The sequence below is a fragment of the Tripterygium wilfordii genome, chromosome 8 (genome assembly GCF_013401445.1).
Source record: "Tripterygium wilfordii isolate XIE 37 chromosome 8, ASM1340144v1, whole genome shotgun sequence".
NCBI lineage: Eukaryota > Viridiplantae > Streptophyta > Magnoliopsida > Celastrales > Celastraceae > Tripterygium > Tripterygium wilfordii.
Genome location: NC_052239.1, coordinates 800354 through 824491, shown reverse-complemented (window position 1 = coordinate 824491; position 24138 = coordinate 800354). Strand labels below are relative to the sequence as shown.

The 24138-nt window shown below is 38.2% G+C and overlaps 5 protein-coding genes across 6 annotated transcripts; 3 read left to right on the top strand and 2 right to left on the bottom strand.

The window, feature by feature from the left end:
* Window positions 1–1067: 1067 nt before the first annotated feature.
* On the bottom strand, window positions 1068–4990 carry LOC120003428 (DNA-directed RNA polymerases II, IV and V subunit 6A-like). Its single transcript, XM_038852416.1, has 6 exons — window positions 4836–4990; window positions 3352–3385; window positions 3111–3283; window positions 2960–3011; window positions 1697–1764; window positions 1068–1420 (listed from the first exon to the last, which is right to left on the bottom strand). The coding sequence occupies exons 1-6, from the start codon at window positions 4868–4870 to the stop codon at window positions 1351–1353; spliced, it is 432 nt and encodes a 143-aa protein (XP_038708344.1). The 5' UTR covers window positions 4871–4990; the 3' UTR covers window positions 1068–1350.
* A 1579-nt stretch (window positions 4991–6569) lies between these two features.
* Window positions 6570–9787, top strand: LOC120003292 (probable methyltransferase PMT15). Its single transcript, XM_038852216.1, has 6 exons — window positions 6570–7425; window positions 8059–8269; window positions 8357–8657; window positions 8757–9149; window positions 9237–9314; window positions 9389–9787. Exons 1-6 carry the CDS (start codon window positions 6733–6735, stop codon window positions 9627–9629), a joined length of 1917 nt encoding a protein of 638 aa, XP_038708144.1. The 5' UTR covers window positions 6570–6732; the 3' UTR covers window positions 9630–9787.
* A 119-nt stretch (window positions 9788–9906) lies between these two features.
* Window positions 9907–12906, bottom strand: LOC120003293 (RHOMBOID-like protein 3). Of its 2 annotated transcripts, XM_038852217.1 has the most exons (5): window positions 12409–12898; window positions 11326–11489; window positions 10961–11124; window positions 10570–10820; window positions 9907–10170 (listed from the first exon to the last, which is right to left on the bottom strand). In XM_038852217.1, the coding sequence occupies exons 1-5, from the start codon at window positions 12705–12707 to the stop codon at window positions 10056–10058; spliced, it is 993 nt and encodes a 330-aa protein (XP_038708145.1). In that variant the 5' UTR covers window positions 12708–12898; the 3' UTR covers window positions 9907–10055. The 2 variants fall into 2 exon arrangements, with proteins under 2 accessions (XP_038708145.1, XP_038708146.1); XM_038852218.1 differs by lacking the exon at window positions 9907–10170 and having other exon boundaries at window positions 10763–10872; window positions 12409–12906.
* A 3078-nt stretch (window positions 12907–15984) lies between these two features.
* LOC120004224 (E3 ubiquitin-protein ligase XBAT33-like) lies at window positions 15985–21587 on the top strand. The gene is made up of 11 exons (XM_038853493.1): window positions 15985–16270; window positions 16464–16697; window positions 16804–16863; window positions 17213–17284; window positions 17483–17667; window positions 18476–18636; window positions 18720–18778; window positions 18863–18909; window positions 19011–19154; window positions 20101–20192; window positions 20671–21587. The coding sequence occupies exons 2-11, from the start codon at window positions 16521–16523 to the stop codon at window positions 21207–21209; spliced, it is 1536 nt and encodes a 511-aa protein (XP_038709421.1). The 5' UTR covers window positions 15985–16270; window positions 16464–16520; the 3' UTR covers window positions 21210–21587.
* Window positions 21588–22312: 725 nt separating this feature from the next.
* LOC120004191 (F-box protein At2g17036-like) lies at window positions 22313–23897 on the top strand. Its single transcript, XM_038853462.1, has 2 exons — window positions 22313–22427; window positions 22609–23897. The coding sequence occupies exons 1-2, from the start codon at window positions 22313–22315 to the stop codon at window positions 23895–23897; spliced, it is 1404 nt and encodes a 467-aa protein (XP_038709390.1).
* The last annotated feature ends 241 nt before the right edge of the window (window positions 23898–24138 follow it).

The following is a 24138-nucleotide window of genomic DNA, read 5'->3' as shown; positions in this document are numbered from 1 at the left end:
TGTCACGACGCTCCTCTAAGCGTTTGTTATTATTATTATTTTTTAAAAAAATTCGGACGACAACTTACAAATTATTATTTTTTCATATATGCCTAAACGTGATCAAATTTCAACACGTGACTACAAATTTATTCTCAATGAAAATCGAATTAAGACTTTTCAAATTCATATGATTTGACCCCCTATTAGAATCACTAATAAACTATCACCTAAATGGTTTTTTCAAACGCGCACTTATTTTTTTGGTTGTGGTCCTGTTTGTTGGGCTCTTGGCCTCTGTCTAGGTCATGTTGGGCCTGTAGAGTTCTTTGTTGGTTTTAAGCTCCTTATTATTCTCAATAAAATCAGTCATTCGATGAAAACAACAAAACAAGCACTTATTGTGGAGACCGGACGGTGACTAAAAATTGTAATTAGAAAATTTAAACGTCCAAGAAAAAAAAAATGTCAATATCCCAGAAATAATGCTGGCTACAGCCCAGCTAGGGACCGCACTATCTCCTCATTCCCTATCCAATTAATAGAAGAGGTTCAAATGAGTCGGCAGTCCGCACTCGTTCATCCTATTGTACATCCGTAACCCATCAGTCGAACCCATTTAGGCTGATCTTAATCAAATCAGAATGTGAAAACAGCTCATAGACAGTCTCCATGTTTGATTGGTAGGAGACATCATATACTTTCCAGATCCAGTTGAGAAACCATAATTACATCAGCACTTCCACACAAGTCATCCAGATGAATGTTTAATCCACTGTGATTGTAGTCTATATGAACACAGCTCATTAAATGCATTGATTCATAATAAGACTAATCAAACAGCCACAACCTTATTTCCTTGACCATGTAGACACAAATCACAAACCCCCCAAGTGCACTAGCACATAATCGAACAGTTGGACGGGGAAAATCCTGTCCACAATAGATCACAAGAAAAAGAAATACTAAAGAACCAAACCAGAGTGGAAACCTATGTTAAGGGGGGGAGGGGGGAGAGAACCACCAAAGCACGCATAAACATTGTTGACAAATCGGCATGTCAAAATGAACCACAAAGCCCATGCATATGCAAAATGGACTGCATTGTTGAAAGGGGATGGAAGGTTTAAAGAATTGTACAAAAAACAGTTCGAGTAAGAGTTCATGCAATGCAATGTTCACAATGATTTTAAAAAGATACTCATACACAAACCCAGAAAAAGTATTAGTCTGACGCCAACTAACTAGAGTTTATATTAATAGGTTAGTGGTGAAAAGTCTCACAAATCTACGTCACTGTTTTCTTTTCTCTTTTGGCAACGAAAACTTGCTATTCAGCACCCCTTCTGTGATCGCTGACACACTGACTGATCAATCACCTCCCACTTGTCTCTTCCATGAGTCCTCCACAATCAACTCATCAACTCCCCAGTCTTCATAGCTGCGAAAGGTTTCATAGAAATAAGTCATGAGAATTATACAAAATGTATATTAAATATTTTGGTCAAGGAGTTGCACCAAATTATGTAAAACCATACAGAAAACCAATACAAAGGCCGCAAACCTAATGACACAAAAATATTAGACCCAAAAACTAATTTCAAATGTACAAAATAAAGCTGAATACCCTGCCTAAAATTTCAACAGCAAAGAGCAAAAAAATTTGCTAATTTTAACAAGAAGCTTAGGGTTTAGAATCAAGAACTTAAAACTGCACCTTCCATCAGGCAGATAGCGACGAATGGTGAATGGTATTTTCCGCTCACGAAGCTCCTTCATAGCAATCTGAAAATATAGAGATAAGCTTGTTTAGCAGAAAAGCAAAGAAACAGAAGAATATTTGTGAAAACCTAGATATTCAGCTACGCTAACCAAAATATATATATCCACAAAAGCAAAACAACCAGAAGCAAGCTACTAAATAGACTTTTATGCTGAAACGAAAACTACAAAGCAGTCAATGAGTTCTATGATTGTATTAATTTCATGAAGGTTATAAATCTCGCCATCTTGTAACTGTTTCTGGATTGAAATCCCTTGGTGCTGCAATAAATTATTTTACAATAAAAGAAAGAAAACTAAAAAGCAAAAGAAAAAGATAGAATTATGGCTACAAGAAAAGGCAAATTAATTAAAAGCTATTGTTACAAGGTGCCATAACAGCAAAGGCCAAGGAAAAATAAAGATTATAAATCTGGTTTGGCTTGACGCAACCAAGACTGCATTGTTGAAAATTCCTGCAATCTGCAGCCTGAAAATCCTCTCTACATGAACACACGACATGATTGCAATATATTGACTTGTCCAGTAGGATCTAGCATGTGACCTCAATTACATCCAATTTCCTGTTTGGCTCTCACACAGTGCTTCATTTGGCTTAAGGTCCACAACATAAAAGACACAATAACTTGAGGGGAATACGACATTATGTTCAATTCACGAACTTCCATGGCATCAATATCAAGTGTTTTCAAATCCCAGATCCCGTAATAAGTACAATTTTCAAATGAATAGGATACCCTATCACATAGGGTATTCGCTGTATGTACAAAGATAACATCATTTCCATATCAGCAGCATATTAGTTTTTTAAAGGGGAATGCTTAATACGAGTTTCAAACTTATCCATGTGTCACAAGCGATTCTCATTCTAATGAATTTCTGTCTAGAGACATATCTAAACTAACAACTTAAGAAACACATCAAGTTTTCTGAAAGCAAGGTAGAAACTTAAGCATAAATGAGCACACAAGAAGTTGATAGCGGAACCATCCATAATGTTTAATAAAAATTCTACATCATGACACAAAATGCACATGGTCCTTGTGTAATGAGAATAAAGCTCAATATCAGTACTCTATTGGCTTGACCATGGGAATCGTAAAATTACAACAAAATGTGCACCACATCTTCAGATCAAAAAAGGAATAGAAATGCTCTAGAGTCTAGACATCAAAAAGTTAGCCCGATAGAATCTTACCTCAAGTGGGTCAGTCTCACCCTCCAACTCGACCATCACAGGAGCATTCATGCTGCACACAAAAAGTAGAAATTGATATTTGTCTTGGTGACTAGAGTTGACAAATTAAGATGAAAACAATGAGAAAAGGAGGAGGAGGAAAAAGGAAAACCTGATCTGCAGTGCACGAGTTCCCAGTATTCTGGCACGCTCATATTTTGTCATATATTTAGACGTTTTACGAGCGCGTTCCCCTACTTCCTTGTCCTCATTTTCCTCAGTTTCAATGGGCTCCCCTGGAACATCATCATTGTTATTGTTATCTATGTCCTCCTCTGCACCTTCCTGTTCATCAACCATTTGAGAATTTTAAAAAGAAATGGAGGATTCTGAAACAAATGAAAGCAACTCACTTCAATTTCAGGCTCTGGTGGCTCATCTTCATACCTGCAGCAATGCAAGGAGATTAAGCGATAGATGAATACCTTAAAGTATTAAAACCTCAACATGCCATGCCACTGCATACAGAGCGGCATATGCAAAGTAGTAGTCCTCAAAACATAAAACAACATTCCAATCATAGAACATAGCACTTTAATAACTTTCATATTATAGGCTTGCCCCCGATCAAATCCGGGGATCGAATTTCTTACAAACTGAGCCCATTACCATGGGCCATCCAAGAAATTACAAAATACAACAAGGAGCATCTAATTGGATGCAGATAATTAATAGTTCACACATTCCACGGGAAAGAGTATAAACATCTAAGAGTAATAAGCTTATAAGCACATCTTTGTTATAGCGATGTTGATGCAGAACTTATAAAGATGAGCGTGAGACGGAAAGAATAGACAAAAAAAAGATAGTCCTTCCCCCATCCCAGGATCATCAACATTCCTCTGTAGGAAAGAGTGACATCATTGCTCTGTAAAAAGGAACTGATAATACCAGCCAGGCGGTTAAAGGCTGAGCATATGAAATTATTTCAGAAGGACCTTCCTTAGCTCCTTATATGGGACTCTTGTTATAATGAACTTAGAAACTCAACAAACATCAACTTTTGAGATCCTTGAGAACTTACTTTATAAATGTTTCAGAAAAATGAAAACTAAAACAGCGCATGAATGGCCAGGAGCCAAGATCCAACTAGATACGTTCTATGGTTTTAAGTCGTCCTGCCTTTCAAAACATAAATCTTGAAGATGAAAAAATTCTTACCACAGTAATACACAGCAACGACTATCACAAAAAATAAGACGCATTAATAAGATGGGAAAGAACTAGTTTTTTAAGACACTAGAACATGCTAACTGCGAAATAAATTGTCACAATTACTGTCATACTTGATTATGCCACTCCTTTTTTACTTTGACCTTAGTGCAAGCAAAATCATCATCTGAAACTGAATTCTGAACCCAGCTATTATTTGGTTATAGAATTACCTTGTGTTCCATAAGAAAAAGATAGTCACAGGCGCGTTTTAGGAGAACATGGTTATTGCAAAGAAGATAGCATCCTACAGACATAATACTATATGGATTGGCTCTATTAATCACAAACAAGGAACTAACCAAATTACTCCACCGTAACAGATCAAAACAAGAAAGCTATAATAATCCAGATTCATGGTCAAACCTAATATTCGTAAAGAAAGAAAAATAGAGAATGATAAAACAAGAATTGCAAACCCTAGCTTCCTTAGGATTTTTAAAAATTGAAGAGCTAAGAGAAACAAACAAAAAAAAAAAAAAACAGTAATTATAGAATCAGTAGTGCTGCTGCGGCTCTTGCCGAACAACGAAAAACTTATTCGAATTCAAATATGTAACTCTGAATCGCTTTTGGTCCGATTTCAAATTAGATATATGTTAATGCACAAAGTTGTAGGACGCACCCCATATCGACATCGTTGTAGTCATCATCGGCCATGGCTGCAAACTAGAGAAGCTCTTCGTCTCCCTACCCGGCGATCCCGTTGATGGTGCAAATCCCAAACAGGGGTTTGTGAGTAGTGCTTCGGCTCCTCCAAATAAAAAAACTGGGATTTGTGGTCCACCGTCTAGCCGCTACTAAATACTATCGTGAAAAGAAAAAGAAAAAAGAAAAAAGAAAGTAGTGGGCCTCGTCAAATTGGATCAACGGAGAAGAACTTAAAAGCCCATGCCTATGCAAAATGGACTGCGGAGGTCTATTGGACCATAAAGACTCCACTTGCAGATCCATGGGCTTTTATAAGTGCGGGTGTATGGAAATATGGGCCCCCACCCACATGATGTATAAATATCGGTTTTGTTTGCAAAAAATGGCCCCTAAAAGAAAACTCTGTTCATATTCCAATGTAGTCTAGACCTAGTCTTCATGGTTAGTGCCGCAATAGTAGTACATTCCACTATAAACAAAGTCCGCACAAAAATCAAAATTACCATAAAGAAACCACTAGGAATTAGGAACAGATTAAGAGTGTATCTTATATCGAGATATTGAAACACTAAATAAAATTTAAATTTAGTTACGTAGGCGTACAGCGATTGCACCTCGATATCATTAATTGATCTTCTTTCCATTCTTGTATACGTTACAGCTATGGTTTTAAGAGTTTTTTTTAATGATTGACAGCTAGAATTAAGTTAATTACTATATATATGTAGAGTTTAGCTTACTAATTTAAGCTGCAAATGCAATTATATATCGAAAGAAAACTGCTTGGGAGCTTCAATTTATAACCCTTTTTACCTGCAATTTATGTGAAGTGTTGGATGTTTAGAGCGTCTTATATGTGTTTTTATTAGAATGAATATTAATTTATTTTAGAAATTTATTTGCTCTAAGAAACTTAGGACATTTAGTGTATATCTATTAATTTACATGCATTGGTTTTGGATGGTTTGTTGCTTCACATAATCGGTCGGCCAGGCATAGGAGACACGTCGTTGGTGGGACTGATTGGGAGGAAGTGGTCAAGTTGAGTTCATTTTTAATTTATTTTGATTATCGTCTAATTATTTGGCGACTACACCATGCACGTATTTTGCACCTACCTCGTAACAGGCAGGTCACTACTCGGCTACTTATATTTTCAAAGACCTATTATGAAGTTCAAATGTCAAAACTTACATGATAATTAACTTAATTTATATATATATATATATAGATATATATATGTGTGTGTGTCTGTATGCCTCCGAAAGAAGATGATTTATCATGATCCTAAGATAGGAATAATCAACAATTGTTGTATAACAAGTAACCGACAATTGTGCCAGTACAGAAGTACAGAACTACATGTTTCTCCAACTGGGAATCGATCATATAGTCCATCACAGTTTTTACACCCGTACCTGGACAGGATGAACTAGACAGATCCCACTTAGGAACAAATTGTACATATAAAATATTATGTTACTAGGTAATCTATGTCAACATCCAATATATACAATAATACACTATTTTATATTTTATATTCATCTCAATTTTATTTTAAATTTGAGAGAGGAAAAAATTATGCAAATCGTAACTCTCCCACCAGTACTTTCTATGAATGTACTTTTTTTTAACAATAAATTATATGTTTTTGGCCCATATAAATTCTGGATACTTAGATCTAGTATTTGATAAGTGGAGAGTTTAATTTGAGTACCCAACGCGGGTCATTCACATGACGTAATTATTTACCACCTAATTTGCTTCAAAACTTCAACGCCCCCTATCAAACATTTCACAGATCCCAAACCATAAATATAAAGATATCCCACTCCCCCATTGTTGATCTATCAAAACTAGAACCAAAAGCCATGGCTGCAGGCTCCAACGTTCCTTACAGTGCAACTTCAAAACCACCCAAACCCAACGCCGTCTTCTCCATCCTTTCCCTCAAAAGGACCAAATTAGTAATAATCGTCTTTCTCTGCACATTCTTCTACATCCTCGGAGTATGGCAACACGGCGGCGGCCCCGGCGCCGCCACCATTTCCAGAACCACCTCAATCTCATGTCTACAGCCCATCAACACCACCACCCCAGCCGGCCTTGACTTCTCCAGCCACCACATGGCGGACGGGGAGTTTGCCACATCAGAGGGGGTCAAAGTCTACCCTCCATGCGACGTCAAGTACAGCGAGTACACTCCATGCGAGGACCAGAAAAGGTCGCTGAGATTCGACAGGCACAGACTTATATACAGAGAGAGACACTGCCCGGAGAAACATGAGCTCCTCAAGTGCAGAGTGCCCGCACCGCACGGTTACAAGAACCCGTTTGCGTGGCCGAATAGCAGGGATCTGGCGTGGTACGCGAATGTGCCGCATAAAGAATTGACGGTGGAGAAGGCTGTGCAGAATTGGATCAGATATGAAGATGATCGGTTTAAATTTCCTGGTGGAGGAACCATGTTCCCTAACGGTGCTGATGCATATATTGATGATATTGGGAAGTTGATCAATCTCAAAGATGGCTCTATTAGGACCGCCATTGATACAGGTTGTGGGGTAGGTTCCTTCAATCTTCAACTCTTATCTTTTTTATTTTTTTTTAATTTTTAATATTAATTAACATAATTAATTATATGAGTAACTTTCTTTTTCAGTTGCATGCACCAATTTATATATATTTAGTAAATTGCCTTTAAGAGGGCCTGTGACTGATTCAATTCATTAATATCTTGGAATTTGTAATTGAAATATACATATCACTGCATTATTCTCTGTTGAAGTACAACATTATATATTTCTTAAAATTTGCCCTTTGTGTTCCAATCAAGCCATAAATAGATGGGTATCTATGGCAAGTACGTAGAAAATTAAGCTGTGCAATGTGAACACAGTGATTTCCTTAATCGTGAACTTCATTTTAATTGATAGGTTTCCCATTCTGGGTTATTCTTGCTGGTTTGGTTTGCCTTCTATTTTCATAGATTGGTCATTACATAATTGAACGGCCCTTATTTTCTTTTTAAAAACGCAAAGGGGAATTCGAACCTTGATGATCCGTGATACACTCCATCCTTATAAGATCCCACATATTGTAATATTTTGATGGGCCCATTTTTGAAAGTCAACGGGTTTTGAATGACTTAGTCAACAAAGAAGGATTACGATTGTGTTTAATACTATTCTGTTCAGGTGGCAAGTTGGGGTGCTTATCTTCTGTCACGCAACATTCTAACGATGTCGTTTGCACCAAGAGACACACATGAAGCGCAAGTGCAATTCGCACTAGAGCGAGGAGTTCCTGCCATGATTGGAGTTCTCGCATCCCAGAGAGTCCCTTACCCGTCCAGAGCTTTCGACATGGCTCATTGTTCTCGCTGCCTCATTCCTTGGGGCCAATTCGGTAAACCATTTCCCTTTCATAATTAAATGCAGCATTACACTAATATACATTAGTGATGGATTTCTCATTCTGTTTTCTGTGTAACAGATGGGATATTCTTGATTGAAGTTGATAGAGTACTACGACCGGGAGGGTACTGGATTCTTTCAGGCCCTCCAATAAACTGGAAGACTCATTGGAGAGGATGGGAGAGGACGAAAGAAGATTTAAACGATGAACAAAATGTTATTGAGAAAGTAGCCAACTCCCTTTGCTGGAAGAAAGTGGTGGAGAGAAAAGATATTTCTATCTGGCAAAAACCGCTCAATCATTTGGCTTGCAAAACTACTCGAAAAATGGCCCAATCCCCACCCTTTTGCCCTGCTTCTCAGGATCCAGATAGTGCCTGGTCTCTGCTTTTCCAACCTTAATTTAAGACCACCTACATTACTTTTTTTTTTTCTTACATTCAGAATTTAACTTGTACGGTTGTTTTAATTATGTTCAGGTATACAAAGATGGAGACTTGCTTGACTCATCTGCCTGAAGTGTCAAGCATTCAAGAAACTGCAGGCGGTGAATTGGCGAAATGGCCAGAGCGATTAACCGCAATTCCACCAAGAATTAGCAGAGGATTAGTAAAAGGAGTGACACCTGAAGGCTTCCTGGAAGATTCTGAACTATGGAAGAAGAGGGTTTCATACTATAGAACCGTGAACAATCAATTAGGACAACCTGGAAGATACAGAAACCTTTTGGACATGAATGCTTACTTGGGTGGATTTGCAGCTGCACTCGTTGATGACCCTGTTTGGGTTATGAATGTGGTTCCTGCCGAGGCAGAGATCAACACTCTTGGACTTATTTATGAGAGAGGACTAATTGGAACGTACCAGAACTGGTAATTAGCTCAAGCACATAGTGTCTTTTTTGGCTAATTAATACTCAAAACCCTGTTTAACAGTTTAATTCTTGTTTCCGGTTGCAGGTGTGAAGCAATGTCAACTTATCCGAGAACTTACGATCTCATTCACGCTGATTCGGTGTTTAGTCTTTACGAGGACAGGTAGATAAACCTATGATTCTAAACAAGTAGTTGAACAACGTTAAATATATAGCTTAACTGTTGTTTTATTACAGATGTGAAATGGAGGATATCTTGTTAGAGATGGACAGAATCTTGAGGCCAGAGGGGAGTGTAATCTTCAGAGATGATGTTGATGTATTGGTAAGGATGAAGAGGATTGCTGATGGTATGAAGTGGGAAAGTCAGATTGTTGACCATGAAGATGGGCCCCATCAGAGGGAGAAGCTTTTGTTTGCAGTGAAGTCGTATTGGACAGCCCCTGCCTCAGAACAAGACAAGTCTCAAACACGCTAGCCTTCAAGCATTCCTGTCTTTCCTTCTTTTTTTTCAAGCATTCATGTCCTCTGTTGGCTGCTGCTTCTTTTTTCCTACTTATTTGCCTTTCGTTTCATTTCTGATATACTGATTCTTTCATATTAAAAGGGTAATCATATTATTTAACCATTAATGGTTACGTTTCCACAATTTCTATGGCCATGGACATAACTTAACTGGAGCAATGTATATTTTCTTAAAACTTTGAGCGAGTAGTTCACCTCATATGATAGTGGTAATAAATGAAACCCAATCCAAACCCAAGAAGAATCACTATACTTAAGCAGTCTTCCTATAGAAGGTATAGAATTACACCAGTGGAAATGAAATAGTAAAAGCGACAGCTAGTCCTGTACAAGGGAAAGGAGATCAACAAAGAGATAGCTATTCATCCTTTAAAAGGTGTCAAATATCTTCACAGTTCCATCTGGAGCTTGGAACACAGGTCAGGTAGCGACACCAGTGGCAGTGTTTGTATCCATTTTCTCCACGGAACAGCATCACCAACGCAACCGTTAACCTAGCATAGTCAGAGAAGCAAGGAAACATTTTCACTTTATCCATACGAGGCAAAATTCACAAAACCTTTACTATATGACTGAGATTGAAGGAATAAGGTTGCATAGTAAGTGGAAGCAAAACCGAATATCCTCTTCTAATGGTCTACCAAGTGCCACAAAGGAGCAGAGTAACTGTTTCCTAAGAAACTCTAGTAACAGAGGTATGTATGAAATGACAGAAAACAATTATTAAGGAACATATATGGTCCTAACAGTGTTGAAGTCCAATTCTGTTTGCCTTTTTTACAACATGAAGCTGGTTCAATAGCTGGCAGTATAAACGGCATATTCAAATGATGGGGACATAAATTATTACGATTGAAAATGGTTGTAGTCTGATTATTTAGAGATTGACTCACCCTGCAATCAGCAGTACCAGAGAAACAAGCCAAAGTGCATATTGGTAAGGCTTATATTTGGACTTTATACGAGCACCAGCTGGAAGATTTTGGCGCTGTAACCACCCGAACTCAGGTCGTGGCAGCAAAATAAAACCGAGCAAGAAACCTGTTAGGAATCCTCCAATATGAGCGAAATTATCTACGTGCGGTAGAATTCCAATGGCAAGGTTAATCACAATGATGACCAGAAGAGTAAGCAGCGCTGCAGCCTGCATAAATCAAGAAAGAGTGGAAATAAAGGCAAGAAGTCGACACTGCTTACTTTAGCTTCACAATGTCAACTGCCATTTGCAGATTGCAACAAAAGCTGGAGTTACTAGAGTGCTGGAAAGTGTGGATCACCACTCACTTTGTTGGTGTATATGTTCCAGTTTGTAAGTAGTTCTGAAAGCATGGCTCCAAGAAGCCCAAAGAGTGCACCAGATGCGCCAACAGAGATGCTGTTACGAATAAATAGACAGGAAAGTACACTTCCTCCAAATCCAGATAGCAGGTAAATAATGCCAATCCGCACTGTAGAATCACAAAATGGACAGATAAATCAAAACTATCACTAAAATGGTAAACAGGGAAGGAAAAGATGTTGTTCATCATACACCAACCAATAATTAATGTAAAGAACAAGTTTTATTTTGAGAGTATATAATGGTAATTACAAAGGCATGCTGCTTTGCTCTAGTATTCTTTTAACATCAATATTGAGAGAAAACATACCGAAACCAAATTGTTGTTCGAGACGAATTCCAATGAAGACCAGGCTCAGCATGTTTGCAAGAAGATGAATGACCCCAGCGTGCAACCAGATACAAGTGATAAGCCTCCATCCTTGATGCTTAATCACAACTTTTGTCCACTCAAGAGCGCCCAACTTCTCCAAACTTCAGGGAAAAAAAATAAATTTAAATGTGTGTTCTACTCGATGTACAAAATTGGATCGCCCAGCTCAGACATTAAAAGAAATTAGAGAACCTACAAATTGAACATCCTATCCCTCTTTCTGACGAGGACGGGAATTAGAAAAGAACATCAAAAACGTACTACTGCTCAAAACTTACTAATGGCTAATTCTCACACACTAATGCTATCTATAACCTGTTACCTTCATGCACAAAGAACACCAGCTTCATGATAGAGTTGTCAAATGGAATATTAAATAATAGCTTGTTGAGGAAAAGCAGTGCCATTGGTTATCACATCAATATCGCTTGAAATATTGCAAACAAAATGAGTTAGTCCCAAGCTTTAGTCAAGTAATACCTTAACAACTAACAAGTCCTCCATAATTCTGTTCTCTACTTTCATTGAACAGCCTGTACTATCTATTTACGGAAAAAGAAGCAAGTCTGCAATAGCTTTGAAAATTAGATGAGATAACACGTGCATCTTTTCTCAAATCTCCAAAGTAAATACGAGGTTGTTGTACCAGATCCACCAATTCTCACCCTAATTAATTAATAAAACTATTTGATTTTCAGAACTAGCAATTCCAATATAAAGATTTCCCCATTTAATCAAATCACAAAAACTCATCTCTGATCAGTTATTGACCAGCGAAAAACCAATTAGTTTAACACGTACCTAGACCAACAGTTATAGCAGAATTGTAATTACAGGTCCCAGAACATCAGCATGAGAACCATATCAATGGAAACCCATTAAATTTCCGCAAAAAAAATCCCACAAATAAAAGCAGAACACAGCACCGACAATTCAAAATATTTTAAATTTGGAAAAAAAAAATAACGAAAAGCAACCAAAAGCGAAAGGAAAACAAAGGAGCAAAGAAACGATAATTACGTAGACGAAGAAGGACCGAAGAGAGGGTTCTCTCTCAAGGGCTCGAACGACAGCCTCCCAAGAAACCGAGCCACGCACTTGCCTTGAACTCCAGAATTGTTGTGCTTGGGACAATCATTGATATACATGGAAACAATAAAAACAGCAATATTTGCCACCACAAACATAGGAACAAGCCAAGATGTCCATTGAGCCTCTCCTTCATGAACCAAACAAGTTGGTGAAGAATCGTAGTTATTGTTTCCTCTGTTCTTCACTCCCTCACCTGATCCTCTGCCCTCTAAATCTTCTCTGGCCATTTTTTCGGTCTCTATGGAGAACAACAACCCTAATTGGTTTAGAGATAGTGGGGAATTGATTTGATTGAGTTGGTGAAAGGTTTTATGGAGCTTTCAGAGAGAGAGATAGCGGGGAAGTGGGTGAGTGTTTTCAGGTGTCTGTAACTGTCGCGGTAAGTACAGAAAACCTCTCGAAAGCTATGGTTCTCCGCGGTGGCTTCTACGTTAATATTCCCGAATTTGAGCGAAACGTAAGGAGCACAAGAAGAAAGTGGGGTCATATACCTTTTTAGTATTATGTGGCGTTAGGCAATTGGCTTAAGTTAGTATGAAAGGTGGCCATGAGAACAGTGGATTACTACTGTGTCACACATGGTCTCTCCGATTGGGTGATTCCAGACTCCACCTGGAGTTTGTTTCGCGGTTATTTAAACTGACACCGCCTTGTTTCAAAATCATTGACCGTTTAGACTTCCATTAGACGATTATACGAATAACAGTTAATTAAATCTTTTTTTAATAAAATAAAAGGTTTTTAGTGCTCAAACAACGTGTCCGATGATCTATTTCTTTCAATAACTATACTATACAATTTATCATTTGTTCTAACTCTCGATCTTAGGTCTTGTACATCTTAAACTCGGAGATAATTAACTGGACTATCGTGACATGGTTGAATGTACGTCTTATGTATATGGATATATACATTTATAACAAAAATTTGTTCGTCTTGGATGCGCATGATACAAATCATAAAAGATAGGGAGGAGGTGAGTGTGATCCTCTTAGCTGTTATATCAACTCCAAACAGTAAGAAATCAAGGGATAAAGGGAAAAAGGAAAATACCTGGGAAGCCTGTAGAAATTAAAAGATGGAATTTGAGTGGTGGAGCCACTGGCTACCGTTCGATATGACGTCTCTTCTTCATCAGATTCTTTTCTATCATCAAGTAAAAAATATACTTGCTTTTGGCTTGCCTCATTCTCCGCGTTGCAGTGGAGTTAGTTCGTTGGTTGAGACGGTTGGGGTGGTGCTGCTGTTACTTATTATTATGATGCACCAACTCGTTTTGCCAGGTGGCAACTGCGATTCCATTGGTGGGTAATTGGTGCAAATCATGACCCAACAACCAGGCCCATTTAGCCCTAACTTCCGAAAGCCCACTTCCGATTTCTTGAAGTAAGTGGGTGAAGCTGGCTGCCTCTTATGATGCACCAACTCGTTTTGCGACGTGGCAACTGTGATTGGATTGGTGTGCAGTTGGCAATGTATCAATATCAACACGATTCCTATGTTCAGTGTATTTTCGACCTTTTGAGGCAGATATCTTATGGGGACATGGAATAACAGGCACAGCAAAGTTCTAGAGGCAGTGAGAACTGAGGGAGCTTCGTCTCATGGAGTGGGCTTGTGGGCTTTTTATAAGGAAACCGTTGTCAATTTTGTTTCCAATATTTCGTTAAAGGGCCTACTTGAGGCCCTCTCTCAAGATCCAATCCTATGCATGCAGGCATTTGGGGATTCCCGAACTCCTTACATCAGCCTTCAACACAATTAGTCAATTACCCTCCTCGTCCTCACATGCCTTTTGAGGAGGGTAATTGTGATTTTTCCTTAGTAGGAATGTTTGGTTTGAATTGGTTGTTTTTGTTTTCTTGCTGAATAAGTAGAATCAGGGATAATACGAAATGTCGAATCAAGTCTGAAAATTTTCTCTATTATTAAGTTGCTTTCTCGTTATTCTTTTGCGTCTGATGTTTAAGAATCCAAATTTGCAATGTGATTACAAAATTTGTTCATCAGATGGCATATGCATGAACTTCAATTGACTACATTTTAATTATTATTATTGAAAAGCAATGCTACACACCCACTCTCAATTTATGACCTCATTCTACTCCCAATTCTATGTGACAATGTGATAGTCATTGATTAAAACTACACATGTAGAGTCTAGTTAACATCCAACATTTCACATGAATTGAGGTTAAATAGTTGCTCCTGACTAGTGCAACAAGTTAAACAACAAATAGAAGCAAGTCGGTTCCAATTGGTTGTGTTCGGGAGATTGTTAAGGATAAGGCAACTGACAAACAAAACATTCATTAAACTATGAAGCATTGTATGTATAGACTATAAAGTGAGATTTTCATTTGTGAAGTACTATTTTTTGTGGAGGCGTACGTTCACTTTACAACTTAGGTACTGTGCATTTTGGGCTCAGCCTGTAGGACTACATGTATTTGCGATGAAAATCTCTCGTCTCCCCCATTTAAATTTATCGCACTCTAAAGGTGAGAATGTGAAAGGATCAACTAAACTAGATGATAATCGGGTACTCACATTTTCATCTTTTAAAAGTCATGGGTTATAAGAGGGGAGGTGGAATCATTAGTTTTCTAACTTTGGAGACCGTGAGTCAGCCCACACTACCATACTAGTTGGTCACTTACACTCACATTTCCACCTTTGAAAAATCATGAGTTATAAAGATCCGAAGCTCGCGTTTGTTAGTTGTACATGCATAAGCAACGCGTATTGATACGTCTTAGTGCATCACAAATTAAAGCTTTCTTGTTCATGGTAAGAGTGGATGATGATCGCAGATGACAATTAATCAACTGCATGTTGTCCAGTTGTCCTTGCGCATGTTTACTATTTGATTGATAGTGACAAATGTTTGTAAGAACTTAATTTATACGAAAGAATCTTAGATATTTTCTTCTAATGCGATTTACGTGGTTGGAGTCATTGATATAAATAATCACATAATCCAGTATCAATTAGGCAAATTGTAGGATAAAATATGGGTGGTGATGTTCGATTGAAACCCACTAATGCGATTTGTCCTTTCGCATCTCACCTACTCAGAAAATCTTTCACCTCTTTCCAAGGGAAAAAAATAGCGTTGATGAGTACTCGTGTTTCGCACGCCATCAAATCCACGGCCCACAAGCCCACCAAACTTTTAACCTAATCACCTAAAGCGTAAATACGTAGGTATAGCCGTATAGAACCTTTGGGTCCGGGTGAGGGTATAGGAATAGGATTATCGTGATTCATGGATCGGGTGATCCAGTGCCCTGACAAGAGTCAAGAGTGACAGTGAAGCACGCGGTTGACTGCTTTTTACGAAGCTGGTCTGACGAGTGGACCTATCAGGAGCTGCGTTGAGAGGCCCAAATTGAGGTTCTTCGTAAGCTTCACCATCTGTCAACTTGCACAAGCTCAAGCTGACATATATATATTAAATCCATGATGAATCCCAAAATAAATGTTCAAATATTAGTCGGTCTTATCAGAGTAGTAGATACTTGCTTCATTTGGTAACGCATTGCACATAATTCATAATTGTCAAGGTCCCATGGTTTCTCTGCATAATGAGGAGAGGAAAGGGAAGTATCTGATGCGGTTGGCACCAACATACCAAGGTGTTCTTTCTTCTCACAACGGGTGGTGATCTTTCAAGTATCAATTACAGAAACAGGTAGAGCGTAAAAGACTAAGCAGAGACTTTATTGCTCTAAAGAGAGAAGGGACCAGCCACGTCATCCGATCTCCACGAAAACCCAATTAAAATCCTGTCTGTATCTTTCTTTCTCATTTTGTATATTTTTTGTCGTATTTATTTACCGTGTCCTTTTGAATCCTGTTCCACGACGGTTGACCTAATATATTCATTCCCCTACATCACACTCATCAGAGAAATAGAGGCAGAATTATAGAGAAAGAAATTGAGTTAGATTTTTCTTTTGTGCGTTTCCGTGTTTGTATAGGGTTGTGTGTGGGAGGGAGAGAGGTGGTGGCCGGCGAGCGAGGGAGGGAGGAAGGAAATGGGGAATTCCTTTGGGTGCTCTGCTTCGGGTGAGAGATTGGTGTCGGCGGCGAGAGATGGGGATCTGGTGGAGGCCAAGATGCTATTGGATTGCAATCCTTGTCTCGCCAAGTATTCCACCTTCGGCGGCCTCAACTCCCCTCTCCATTTCGCTGCCGCCAAGGGACACAATGAGGTTTTTTGCTTTTTGTTCTCATCTTTATTTAACATCGGATTTACTATTTCAGTTGTAATGATATGGATCATTCTTGAATTGAACAAGCTGTTCTGAATTTTGCCAGATTGTGGCGTTGTTGCTTGAGAATGGAGCCGATGTGAATTCACGGAATTACTGTGGCCAGGTCACAATTCTGCGATTTTAAGTTGTTGATCATTTGAAATCCAGCTGCTACTTTATCTAATTTGTAATATTGGTGTGAATTTAGGGTGATTTGATTAGGCATATTTGAATTTGTGATGTTTCTGAACTTGAAATTGAACCCTGCATTGGATTGGGGTAGACTTAAATATTATAATGGCAAACATGGATAACTATTGGTTTTCCTGTAGATCTAAGTTCTAACTAAGATTTGGATAGAAACCATAGGCTGTTTCAGAGAACCATACATAATACTGTTCTTTAGTTAGCAATAAACCATTGTGTTTGTGTTAGAATGACCTGCTGACTCACCTTTGTTGCTGCTTTTTAAGACGGCCTTGATGCAAGCTTGTCGATATGGGCACTGGGAAGTTGTACAGACACTGCTACTCTTCAGATGCAATGTGAGTCTCATTGTGATAAGCTCTTTATTTTCCATTTTAATCACAATACTTAAGTTCAAGAAATGATATCTTCTGATGAACAGCAATAGAAGAGATTCTTCATTTTTAGCATCATTTGGTTGGCATGTCCTTGGATAGTTGGATGCTTTCTTATTTTTTTCATAAACAATTCATTTGGTCATTATTTTTCTCTTACAGGTCACTAGAGCAGATTATCTTAGTGGGAGAACAGGTTTACACTTTGCAGCCGTAAACGGGCATGTGAGATGCATACGGCTGGTTGTGGCAGACTTTGTTCCTAGTGCTCCTTATGAAACTATACGTTCTCAGGCAGATGGTGATCGACCAGATGGTTCCAATTTGAAGAACAAGTACGCTCATAGGTACGTCTTGTTCACTGTCTGTCCCTGTGTCGTACGCTTTTCTGCTAGGCTTTTGGTCTTTGTTGGTACTGTGTAGATTAGTATGCATCGAGTGGTGGGTTTTGTTATTATTACTCTTTGTCAAAAACTTATATTTGATATTTTTTGGTTCCTTGTTTTATATTCGCACAGGCTTTCAGTTTTTTAGAGGCAGGATTATAGTTTACATATTCATTTATCAAAGTAGGAGTTATTTGTTTTTCTTTGTGCCTGACTTTACTGTTCCTTAGAGTCCATGAACTTGCTATTTTGTACCAATTTTTCTCGCTATTTGTACCAGTTAGTGAAAAATCATTGGTGAATAGTTATGGAAATGAAATGGGACTTTTGTTGTTATATTTTGGGAAGAAAAATGAATTTAACCTATTAGAATCATAAATCATGTCAAGCCATGAATAGGCACTTCACAATTGTATCTGAGAATTAACTAGATTTAGTGGTTTTTGAAAGAGTAATTTGTCGTATTTAGAATATAAGAAAAATAAATGAGCATGAAGATTCTAAATCAGTAATTTCAATCGTAAAAATTGAAAAGCAATCTTAGACACTGATATTTTTGTCAATTTTCAAGGAATCGGTACTGAAGTAATCACAACAATTTTTCTGTATCAGTGATACCTGGCAGCGACAGAAATAACCTGTGTCACACATTGAACTATCCTTGGCTGAATTGGTGGTTGTGTAAATATATGATATATATCCTGCATGACATGTCAGGAATACTGTGGAACATTCTGTTTGTGACATTGCCTAACTTACTCCATTGCAGTGCGGTATCCAAGTTTGTAAATAAGGCGGCAGATGGTGGTATCACAGCTCTTCATATGGCTGCATTAAATGGATATTTTGACTGTGTACAGCTTCTACTTGACATTCATGCAAATGTATCAGCCGTGACATTTCACTATGGAACATCTATGGATTTGATAGGTTAGTCTTTCATTTGATACTTCAAAATTTGTTCCATCGGTGGCTACCCTGATTCTTACCTCAAAAAAAATATGTATCTGAAGGAGCTGGAAGCACTCCATTGCATTATGCTGCTTGTGGAGGGAATTTAAAATGCTGTCAGGCAAGTATTATACTGACTTAATAATTTGATTGTACATTAATTAATTCCTATTGAATATAAGAGAGATGGTTCCAAATTTTGCAGATCCTTATTGCAAGAGGTGCCAGTAAAATGACTTTGAATTGCAATGGGTAAATTGACTACATATTCTCTTTTGATATTCACTCTTTGAGCTTATTAGTGCTGCTGGAACATTGAGATTTGACAATAGTGACTTTTGGTGTGTTTTCAGATGGCTGCCCCTTGATGTTGCCAGGATGTGGGGGCGGCATTGGCTTGAACCATTGCTTATATCCAATTCAGACTCTGTCATACCAAGATTTCCTCTTTCTAATCACTTGGCCTTGCCGCTTCTGAGTGCACTTAATATAGCAAGGTAATTGTTGTGTATTTTGCCAGATTTTCTTCCCGGATTTATCGGTTTATCCTGATCCTTGTTTAGGTAGACGTAGTCGGAGCTGAAAATGGGGGGATAGTTTATAACTTTATATGAATATAACTTCTTTATGATGTTAAACATGATAACTTGTAACTAGCAGAATTTCCTAGGTTCACTCAATTTCGTACTTATCCAACTATCCATACAACTGTTTCTGGGGAGTTTCTGTATTATAAGAACACAATCTTCTATGTAGCTACATATATAGGCATATGTACTAGGCTACTAGCTCATTTCGCCATGCTGGTCATGTGACGTAAGTTGGGGTTATTAATCTCTTCACGGGAGGATGATAAAAAGCTTTACCTCCTGTTTACACTCTAAAGAAAACTATTTTTTCAGTTACTAAAACCTTTTTCCTGCAGTTAATCTTCATAAAGATGCCTTTTAAATCACATGTTCAAGTATAGGTTATGGACCTTATGGTTAGTGCGTACTTCTTTCCTTTGTTCATAGATTGAGATTCTACTGGATTCTAAGCACTACGTTTTATCACAGTCCCATTTACATGTCTACTCAGATTTGCTTATGAAATGGCATCGAAGAAATTCTTACGTTTTGTCTCCTCCTTTACTACCTTTCTTTCCGTAGTTCCTTAAGTCATAACCACTAGAGTTTCCAACTATCCTCTTCAGTCTCCCAACTGTTTTTGCAACCATTTGTCTTTTTTTCCCTCAAAAACCATTCGCCTTTTTGTAGACTATGAAACCCTGCTAAACGATAGAAAAAATGATTAGTTGTACTGAAATGCCTGCAGAATAATACTTCTTCATATCTGATCTACTTGAGATTATGGAGATTTATTTAAGTTGATTGTATGTAATATTAAATATTCTTGATGATGTTAATACTTGATATCATACCTCATGAATATTCTTTACAGAGAATATGGGATACAATCCTCAACAAGCTCCACTGAAGACTCTGATACATGTGCTGTATGCCTGGAGAGAGAATGCAATGTAGCTGCAGAAGGTTTCTTCCCCTTTTCCTCTGTTTTCTCTACTTCTTTCAGTTTGCTTTTTACTTTCTAGTTAGACTATTAACTCGATGCCTTCATTGACCAGTGGCATAAGCTATTGAACCTGCTCAAAAAATTAGCTTGGGAATTGTATAATTTACATTACTGTTTTAAAGTTGGAATTGACCAGTGTAGGTGTAGGAACTCTTCGAAAACCTTCGTTCAATGATTACAGTGTAGTTGTGTGTGTATATGTAGTATGTAGCATAGACATAGTTTGATGCTTCTATTTTGAGTATAAGATAGACTCAATTTGATACAAGATGAATGCTTCCATGCATGGTTTAAAGACATAGTTTTACTTTATGCTAGTAGTTAAGCTTTCTACATTTTATGATTTCTTATTTACGGGCTTTTGCTGATGTCTAGGTCTTTCATATACTATGCCTTTTATATACTCAGAGATATCTGTCTACTTATTTTAATTTCCAGGGTGTGGGCACGAGCTATGTGTAAGATGTGCACTCTATCTTTGTTCAACAAGCAACATTCCTTCCGAAACGGTGGGCCCACCTGGCTCCATTCCATGCCCTCTTTGTAGATATGGCATTATATCCTTTATTAAATTGCCTGGTTCCCCAGCAAAAGAAGTGAAGCTCTCAATGTCTCTTGGCCTATGCACTCCTTGTATGCTTCGCACTTGTGATGCTGACCATCTATCTCCAGCCAGTGTTCCGGAGATACGAAAGAATCGTGTGGCTTCAGTTTCCTCTGATATTTTCTGCCCAGTCACTTGCAGCCCATTCCCATCTGTTGCTATTCCTTTGTGTACTTGCAATGATGGTTCCTGTCCATCTTTTGAACCTCGAAGGGTGGAAACACAAAACGAATCTCCTCGTCGATCACAATCTTCTGTAGAGCAGGACAAAGTGGGAGGGCCAAGATTAGAGAGAACAAGCTGTTCAAGCATGTTTTGGGGCAGAAGAAGCTGTAGCAGAGAGCATCAGTGCAATTCTGAAATAAATGCTTGACAGCATTGCAAGTTGGTTGCTCTGGTAGAACTTTTTATGAGTAGCTGCATCTGAGATCGTTATGATCACTTCTGCAAAAACTGTGACTTAAATCCACGTTCACTTCGAGGTTTTGTTGGATGGAACGGATCTCGGTTTGGGTTCACAATTATCCTTTAGCTGGAGTTTAAATATATTTTTAGGGTGGAAGTGTGTACATTTATTTAGAGTTATAGATTGATTGTAATTGAATATCATCAAAGAACATGTGCTTTTGATTCAATACGGAGGGGTTATTTCCTTAGGCAGCTCCGGATTGTGTTTCTTTTGACGAACATTATTAGTAGAATCACAAATGCCGAGCAGCTGAGCTTGAGTGGTTAACTTCTTATAGTGGTACGTACATTCCCTACTTGTCAACATCCAAGGACTCTCTAGTCGCTGGCTGGCACTTAACTTAGCATTTGATTGATTAGTTCTTTTTTACTCTCTGATTGACTGGTTCTACAAATTTTCTTGAAACAAGGCCAGAAGGGTATTGTTGTTTCAATAGTCACATGGAGATTGATGTTCGGCCCATTACGTACTTTGCTCATCTAAGCAGGCCCAAAGCCCAAAATCACTAACTATATGATTGACCAGGATCCCCGCAGAGCAAAGTAACAGTAACTAATATTCCCACTCAGAGTCTCGGATCATTTCTGTTATTTTCCGTTACAGAAGAGATTATGCAACCTCTTGACGTCCCAGTAGTCATTACAGACATATATAGCTTCTTATGCTAGGAGCAACCCGACCAATGCACACCTCCTTAAAGAAAAAGAACCCTAAAAAGAGGTGGACCCCATTCGGCCATACGTAACTTGAAACACAGAGTACAAGAAGAAACATTAGCACATCCTCCGTGAACATACATACACTAGATATCAAACCCTAAAACCAAGAAAATGATAATGTTGACAATAATTCACTTAATTTTCTATGACGAAAAAAAAAACATGATTGAAAAACCCATATAGCACTTAAGCCAGGCTCATCCCAGTAGGATAGGTGGGAGGTGGTGACCCACAACGATCAATCCTGAAAATTATGTGAATTCTAGTCCTACGCCCACGGGCACAGAAATGTTTCTTTTTCTTGCCTTTCAACGGCAACAATTGCTAATAAGGCGCCATTGCCGCAGCAACCGTGTATTTCTCAGATGGTTTATGTTGGGCCTAGCCGTTATTGACGCCATTGGTATGGAGGGCCACATGGGACAAATTTTCAGGCCTTGTGAACTCTGATAGCCGACAAAAGATTCTCAAGGAAACCCTAAAATTTAGTCTAACGCTAGCTATCATTCCATAATTCCATTAGAATTCGAAGCCGCAACACCTCAATTTGTTTCCTAATGAATGACAACCCTTATAAATATTAGTTCAACTTGAGCTTTGCTTTTGGGAACTCTTCGTTTCTTCAAATTCCTTTGTTTCTCTTTGCTTGAACGCCTCGCTCACCAGTGAGAGTCCGAAAATTTCTTTCTGGAAGAACAAATTGGTGATGGAGTTGTCGGAATCAGACTGGGCGTGGCTTTCTGAAGGTATTCTTGACGGAATTCTAGACTCTATAGTGTCTTTCTATGACTACGCCAGATTCAGTGCGGTTTGCAAACACTGGTACTCTGTTGCACGGCATCGGAGACGACAGCTTATGGAATTGTGGAGCGTACAACTTCCCTTGTTGATGTTCCCTTCCGCGGAAGGTCGCGAAAATCAGCAAAGTCTATACAATGTCATTACTGGTAAAACCCATGATTTTAAGTTGAATTACAACCGAAGGTGCTGTGGATATTCTCATGGATGGTTGGCTACTCTTGGTAAGGATATGCTTATAACTCTTCGAAACCCTTTCTTGAATCAGATTATAACCTTACCCCCAATTTTTCTGAAAGTCAATTTATCCGATGATGATCCTTATAGCAATGAATATCGAATCTATAAAGTGGTAATGTCTCATAACCCTTATCTGTATCCTGACAAGTATGAAGTTGTGGCGATCTATGATGGTTGTTTGGCTATATTGAAACCCGGAAGCCAATCCTGGGCTTACCTAGATAATGAGCACACCTTATTCACCTGCTCTGTAGATATTATTTATTACGAGGATATGCTCCTAGTAATAAATGATTATGAGCTCATGTCAATCAATGCTAATGGTAGTCGACCACAAATGGAAAGAATCGCATGGAACGATAATGAGTATGGCCACCTTCCTGGCATGCGCACGAATTATCTTGTGAAATCATCTGGAGGAGATCTGTTGTACATTTGTAGATATATAGACTGGGATAATGCTATGACTCTGACTTTTAAGATTTTTACCCCCACCAATAAAGCTAAAATTAATAAGCTATATTGGCGTGAGATTAAGAGTCTGGGTGATGATGCATTATTTTTGGGAGATAGTCACTCATTGTGCGTAAAGGCATCTAACTTTCCTGGTTGCAAACCAAACACCATGTACTTTGCTCCCCATTCTTGGGATATTTCGTGCTACAGAGGGCTTCATGATATGGGTGTTTTCAACTTGGAGAATGGGAGCATCACGCCTTATTATCATTGTGATCAATCTCAAAGATATTTTCCTCCTCCTTTTTGGGTAGTACCAACACTTGGAGATAATATACATGTGCAACTAACAACTCCCCTTGCAATTGGAGATGAATAGTTCTTGATTTGATCCTGTGCTTTTAGCTTTTAATTTAAATCTGTGTTATTTTTTATAGATTTCTTTTAAGTCGTGTATCTTATTTTTATTTCCAATTAATATACGATTATTGAAGTTTTAGTGTAATTTAAAAGTTTTAATATTGCTTTTCCATTTTAGTATGCAATTATTCAGTTTTAGCATCAGTGATTTTGTTAGTACAATGAGGCTAACCATTTCTAAGTCTGGGCATGTTAAAAAA